The sequence below is a fragment of the Triticum aestivum genome, chromosome 1D (assembly GCF_018294505.1).
Source record: "Triticum aestivum cultivar Chinese Spring chromosome 1D, IWGSC CS RefSeq v2.1, whole genome shotgun sequence".
In the NCBI taxonomy this organism is placed as follows: Eukaryota; Viridiplantae; Streptophyta; class Magnoliopsida; order Poales; family Poaceae; genus Triticum; species Triticum aestivum.
In genome coordinates, this window is record NC_057796.1 from 91442623 (window position 1) to 91449721 (window position 7099).

A 7099-nucleotide genomic window follows, 5' to 3' on the forward strand; every position below is an offset into this window, starting at 1 on the left:
TATCCTTCTTGGGTCAGCATTTGTTTTTCTTCGTTGGACTTCACATCTATTTAGTCCATGCATCAACATCAAAATTTTCAGCTAGATTAGCAGATTCAGACCGTTCATAGAAAGCTCAACCAGATTCAGGAACCTGCCTTTAGCAGATTCAGACATTATTTGTTCAAACTTGGCTTTTAGCTCCATCATGTAATTTACATGCTACAGTAACTGAATCATTGATTGCTTAGAGGATTACATGGCGAGGAACCCATAAACTAAGTTTGGGCCGTGCAACTAATTACAGTACATAATAACACAGTAATTAAGCTAACTCAGTGTCAGTGGCACTGCAATGAAATAATTAATCAGTGGCACTGCATCTATCAGATGCTACATCAAGCTAATTAACTCATCAGCGACACAAAGCCAGGGTGCTCTGCTGCCTTGGGCTTGCTGAACCACCGGTGCTCGAGCGCTTCCGCCGCCGTCAACCTCTCGTCGGGGTTGAAGGCAAGCAGGCCGGTCAGGACCTCACGCCCGGCTTCTGAAAGCTCCTCCAAGAACTCCAAATCCAGCTTCCCCGTAGAAGTGATATGGTCTCGCAGCTTGTACATCTCGGCGAGCAGCTCCTCCTCTGTCTCCGCCACGAAGAGGGTCCCGCCGGTCAACATCTCCGCCATGATGCACCCAAGCGCCCACATGTCCACGGCCTGGCCGTAGTACCGGTTGCCTTCCAGCTGCTCCGGCGAGGTGTAAATCAGGGTGCCGACGCAGCACTCCTCATAGGGCACTCCGTCCGGCTTCGCCCGCATCGCCGACCCAAAGTCACCAACCTTGAGCCCGCCGAAGAAGCCGACCATGACGTTCTCCGGCTTAAAGTCCCGATGGATGACGCCGGCTCCATGTATCTTCCTGGCCGCGTCCAGGAGCTGCTCCATCATCACGCGGGTCCCCTCCTCGGATACAGGCCTCCAGAGTGACTCGCGCAGGGTGCGGCCGTCGGCGACGAGCTCCATGACGAGGAACACATCCCCTGTCTTGGCGTCCGTCGCCACATCCAAGATCTCGATAATCAACTCGTGACCCCGGCACGCCGCGAGGCAGCCGGCCTCGCGCGTGATCGCGCGGATGTCGGGCGGGCCGTGCCTGCCGGCCCCGTTGCCGCGGACCCACTTCACGGCGACTTTCTTGCCGGTGCGGCGGTCACGCGCCTTGAACACCTCGCCGTAGGTGCCTTCTCCAAGCACCTCAAGCTTCTTGTAGTCGGAGATGCTTCCAAACGCGTATCGGGGCTTCTTGCCGCCATGGACGCGCAGTTCTTGTCCCTCCGCCGGGCGCTTGCGGATGGCCGTCGACATGACCCGGGCTTAGAACGCGCGCCGAGAGCAGATCAGAGCAAGAGGGGCGGGATTCGTGTGCGTCGGGAGCAGAGGAGATCGAGGTGGATGAGAGGAAGGATCGAGGATGAGGATTGAGGAGGATGAGGATCGAGGCTGTTTTATGGGCTGGCACTGGCAGCGCGCGTCTCCGAATTAGCGCGGGATTCAGACAGATTGCGTACGCGTCGCGTTTACGCGGGTGACGCTCGCAGTCAAAGGGACAGCTCACTTTGAAATCGCTTCGTCACCCGCAAGCCAACTCGTACGCCACTTTTTTTTTCAAGTTTTCTCTTTGTTTTTGGTTCCCTTTTATTTATTATTTGATTGTAACAAATACAAGATTTTTTTAAATGTTCAAACAATTCTTAAAAATTCAAAAAATCGGTTCACTTTGAAATCGGTTCGTCACCCGCTAAGCCTACTAATACGGGTTTTCCCTTGCGATCCATCAGGCCATTCATCATTTATTTTTATTTTTTATTTTTGTGTTTTCTCTCTCTTTTTTGTTACCTTTTATTTATTTTAAAATTTGCTATTGTAAAAAAATAATACATGTTTTAAAGAAAATGCTGAAACACTTCTTAAAAATTCAAGAATTATTTTAACTGTGTGAACACTCCTTAAAAACTACATGAATATTTCTATAATGTACATGAACACTTATTTTTCCCTTTTCTATATAAAAATATATGAATATTATTTAAATGTGTGAACACCTTTTATAATTCATGAAAGTTTATTATAAAGGCATGAACACTTCTTAAAATTAAATAAAGATTTTTCAATGAGTGGACACTTCTTTTAGTTATACAAACATTTTAATAATACATGATGAATAAAATTAATACATGATAAATATTTTTAATTTACACTAAGAACATTTTCTAAATATGTGATGTATATTCTTTGAATGCACGCGTGAACATTTTTAACACACGATAAAATATTTCTTAGTACATGATGACCATTTTTTTAGTACTAGATGAACATTTTTTTATTACATTGTAAAAACAGTAAAATATTTTACAAATATATAGTTTGTAGAACATTTTGGAAATATATACAAAAAGGGTGAATGAAAAAAGAAAGAGGAAAGACAAGCAAAATTTGCATTGCATAGCATGTACCTGTAGGCGGTAACGATGTGGCGTTCTTCATGGGCTTGGCCAAACACCTCTCATGTCGACGAAGTGAGCAGGCGCTCACTAGAGGCGAGTTAGGTCATCTCCAACGTGGCGCTTATGCCAGGTGATTGGGATACAAATCCTAGCCATTCCATCCAAAATCACTCTAATCCCAGGATTTGGCATAGCATTGCTGGTTCTTTTGGTGTCCGCGCACTTGAGCGATCTATACATACAAAGCCCATCCAAAAGTGGCCTAAACGCCTTTAAAAAGGCTATTAGCATTGGTGGGTTCTCCACCAGACGGTTGGTTAGTTTGTTTCTTGCCCGTGTAAGGGGCGTGACTATGTGCCTCATACTGCGAGGTGCAAATCTAGCTCGCCTACAACGCTATAATAAATGGGTTGGCCCAAGAAATGGAACTTGTCCATTCGCTTCCATTCAATTGTTCGTTTATTTTGATTTCATTTCTTTTTTCCTTTCTTTAGACTTTTATTTATATTTTGAAATATTCTATCATGTAAAAATTGTATGTGATTGTTTATGCATTGTTTAAAAAATGTTTATGCAATTTTAAGTAAATGTTGACGCAACTTTTAAAAATGTTGATGACATTCATAAAATATATGCATTAAAATAATGTTCACATGTTTCAAGCACAATGTTTGTGACATCTTAAATGTTTGCATAATTCAAATATTCATTAGAACCAGGTCAAATATTCACTATGAGGCTGATCGTCAAAATCACCTCAGCTTTTGTTGCCAGTTAAAGTTCTTCACATTACAATTGCTTCAATTCCTGGCAAGGGCAAGTCTTTGATTGCTGAAAGTAGTCGTCCACTTGATGGTCAACTTTGTCAGCCTACATCGCAATCTACTGGTGATGAAAACACTTCGCAGATTGCAGGTGCACAAACTTCACCTGAAGCATCTCCAACTGAAGGTCATGTCTGACCGAGAGCTACTTATTAGTCTGCACCAGAAGGTTGACCATAATCACAAACGGGTTCAACGTCAAATTCATGAAATTCTTCACTTCATGACTGTCATTCAGAATTTTGTGAAGAGAATCACTACTATTCCCATGAAACTTTTGACCACCTAGGCCATTCTAAGCCATCTGAAGTCAGATGGAGAACTTCGTGATCTTGGCTTTCAGTTACCTCGGTCTTGAAAGTTTTTGAATAAGTTCAGCTGAGCTTAATGTCGGAAAATTCCTTTAGGGAACCAGCCACTCGCATCCGAGCTTTATGCCAGACTGCTTCCAAGGTGGTGCACCACCTCGGCATTGGGCTGATTTTTGTAAATTTTATTTCTGACCGTTACAATTTATTTGCTGCCGAGATGTATAACCAGTAGCCTCAAGGTGCGTATCGGCCTAAAATCCGAGATGCACCCGAAGGATAACATAAAACCGCTGATCCCAGTAGCCCCTGAGACTCAGGTCGATTCGCTAATTTGGCATGAGGATCAAGTCCTTGCTCGACAACATACTTAGGAACAAAATGTGGTGTGCATAGTCCCCGAGACTTAGGTTGGGTGCGGCTGACCAACCTGAGGATCGTAACCTCCTCGGAAAATACTTTACACTTTGAATTTCCCTGCATTGAGTCGTCAATGCAATAGCCACCGAGCCATTGGTCGGGTGGGAACACTAGATTAGGGGATCGACGTACCCCTTTAATGGCTTTTAATTGAGAAACGCGAAGCCCAGTAGCCCCCTGTGACGCCCCCGATTTGACCGTACACTAATCATGCACGCAAATGTGTACGATCAAGATCAGGGACTCACGGGAAGATATCACAACACAACTCTACAACATAAATAAGTCATACAAGCATCATAATACAAGCCAGGGGCCTCGAGGGCTCGAATACAATTGCTCGATCATAGACGAGTCAGCGGAAGCAACAATATCTGAGTACAGACATAAGTTAAACAAGTTTGCCTTAAGAAGGCTAGCACAAAAGTAGCAACGATCGAGAAGGCAAGGCCTCCTGCCTGGGACCTCCTAACTACTCCTCGAAGCCGAACTCCATGTAGCATCATCCTCGGGATCTCTAGCTCCTGGACTCCAGCATCTAGTTGCGACAATCAGGTATAGAAAGGGGAAAGGAGGGAGAAAAGCAACCGTGAGTACTCATCCAAAGTACTCGCAAGCAAGGAGCTACACTACATATGCATGTGTATATGTGTAAAGGGGCATATCAGTGGACTGAACTGCAGAATGCCATAATAAGAGGGGGATAGCTAATCCTGTCGAAGACTACGCTTCTGGCCATCTCCATCTTGCAGCATGTAGAAGAGAGTAGATTGAAGTCCTCCATGTAGCATCGCATAGCATAATCCTACCCGGTGATCCCCTCCTCGTCGCCCTGTTAGAGAGCGATCACCGGGTTATATCTGGCACTTGGAAGGGTGTGTTTTATTAAGTATCCAGTTCTAGTTGTCATAAGGTCAAGGTACAACTCCGGGTCATCCTTTTACCGAGGGACACGACTATTCGAATAGATAAACTTCCCTGCAGGGGTGCACCACATAACCCAACACGGTCGATCCCATTTGGCCGGACACACTTTTCTGGGTCATGCCCGGCCTCGTAAGATCAACGCGTCGCAGCCCCACCTAAGCACAACAGAGCGGTCAGCACGCCGGTCTAATCCTAAGCGCGCAGGGGTCTGGGCCCATCGCCCTATGCACACCTGCACGTTGCGAACGCGGCCGTGAGCAGACCTAGCAACCCACACGATCACGGCGGTTACGTCAAAGCGGTCCAACACGGCGCGCGCCACTCAGTCGCTGACGTCACGAAGGCTTCGGCTGATACCACGATGCCGGGATACCCATAACTACTCCCGCGTAGATGGCTAGTACGTATAGACCAAATGGCCAGACTCAGATCAAATACCAAGATCTCGTTAAGCGTGTTAAGTAACCGCGAACGCCGACCAGGGCCAGGCCCACCTCTCACCTAGGCGGTCTCAACCTGCCCTGTCGCTCCGCCACAAAGTAACAGTCGGGGGCCGTCAGGAACCCAGGCCCACCTCTACCGGGGTGGAGCCACCTGTCCTTTCAGCCCCCTCATCAGAATCACTTGCGGGTACTCCTCGAGCCGACCCGACTTTAGTTACCACATGTGTCATGTATATAATGTATATAGTATATACCCGTGATCACCTCCCGAAGTGATCACGGCCCAGTAGTATAGCATGGCAGACGGACAAGAGTGTAGGGCCACTGATGGAACACTAGCATCCTATACTAAGCAGTAGGATAGCAGGTAAGGGAAACAGCTGTAGCAACAATGACAGGCTATGCAACAGAATAGGATTAACGAAAAGCAGTAACATGCTACACTATTCTAATGCAAGCGGTAGAGAGTAGAGTAGGGGATATCTGGTGATCAAGGGGAGGGCTTGCCTGGTTGCTCTGGCAAGAAGGAGGGGTCGTCAACTCTGTAGTCGAACTGGTCAGCAGCAGCGTCGGTCTCGTAGTCTACCGGAGAGAAGAGGGGGAAGAAACAGTAAATACAATGCAAACATAAGCATGACGATGCGTGACATGACAACGAGCGGTACTAGGTGTGTCCTAACGCGACAGTAGGTGGTCCCGGCGAAGGGGGGGAACATCCGGGAAAGTATTCCCGCTGTTTTGCGTTTTCGGACAGACGGACCGGAGGGGGAAAGTTGCGAGTTTGATAGGTTAGGGAGGTGTGGTGGATGAACGGACTGCGTATCCGGATTCGTCTCGTCGTTCTGAGCAACTTTCATGTTGAAAATATTTTAATCCGAGTTACGGATTAAAAGATATGATTTTCTAAAGATTTTATTAATTTCTGGAATTTTATTAATTATTTAAATTAATTCGAAAATGGATTTATGACATCAGCATGATGTCATGCTGACATCAGTAGTCAACTGGGGTTGACTAAGTCAAACTGACATGTGGGTCCAGTGGGACCCACCTGCAATTCTCTGTTTAGTTTAATTAGGGTCTAGCTAAATAATTACTGTTTAATTAATTTAAATAGGATTAATTAACTTAATTAATTAATTAACTAATTAATAATTTTATTAATTACATTTTTATTAATTTATTATTATTATTATTTATTTTTATGAATTATTTTTATTATTTATTTATTTATTTTTATTAATTATTTTTATTAATTATTTATTTATTTAATTCCTTTTCCTTTTTTTAAATGTTTTAGGGGCGGGGCCCATGTGTCATAGGCCCCAGGGGGCCATAGTGGTTTTGGGCGCGGGTGCGGGCACGCAGGCCCGTGGCCACCAGAGGGGCACCGGCGACAGGAGGGCACGGCGAAGCCGGTCGCCGGAGGCGACAGCGGTGAGGCCACGGCGGTGCGGCGCCAGGGCGCGGCGGAGAGGCCTCAGCGGGGTGAGGCGCTGGGCGCGGCCAGCGCGCGGGAGCGCGTACAAGCAGAGGGGGGTTCGGGAGCGTGGTGCTCGTCGCCCATGGCGGCGGCCGAAGCTCGGTGCTCAACGGGATGAGGGCTAGGCAGTGGAATCGAGCAAGGGGGAGAGGGATTTCGCGGCGGAGCTCACAGTGGAGCCGTAGGGCATGGCAGCAAGCTCGAGGGAGGCTCGG

At 46.6% G+C, this 7099-nt stretch overlaps 1 protein-coding gene across 1 annotated transcript; it reads right to left on the bottom strand.

Moving 5' to 3' along the window:
* Positions 1-324: 324 nt before the first annotated feature.
* On the bottom strand, positions 325-1545 carry LOC123166067 (putative cyclin-dependent kinase F-2). The gene has a single exon (XM_044583832.1). The coding sequence runs from the start codon at positions 1338-1340 to the stop codon at positions 387-389; it is 954 nt and encodes a 317-aa protein (XP_044439767.1). The 5' UTR covers positions 1341-1545; the 3' UTR covers positions 325-386.
* Between the last annotated feature and the right edge of the window lie 5554 nt (positions 1546-7099).

Bases quoted from the DNA above. Each gene is read 5' to 3' on its own strand.
- LOC123166067 (XM_044583832.1), bottom strand. From the start codon at position 1,340: ATGTCGACGGCCATCCGCAAGCGCCCGGCGGAGGGACAAGAACTGCGC.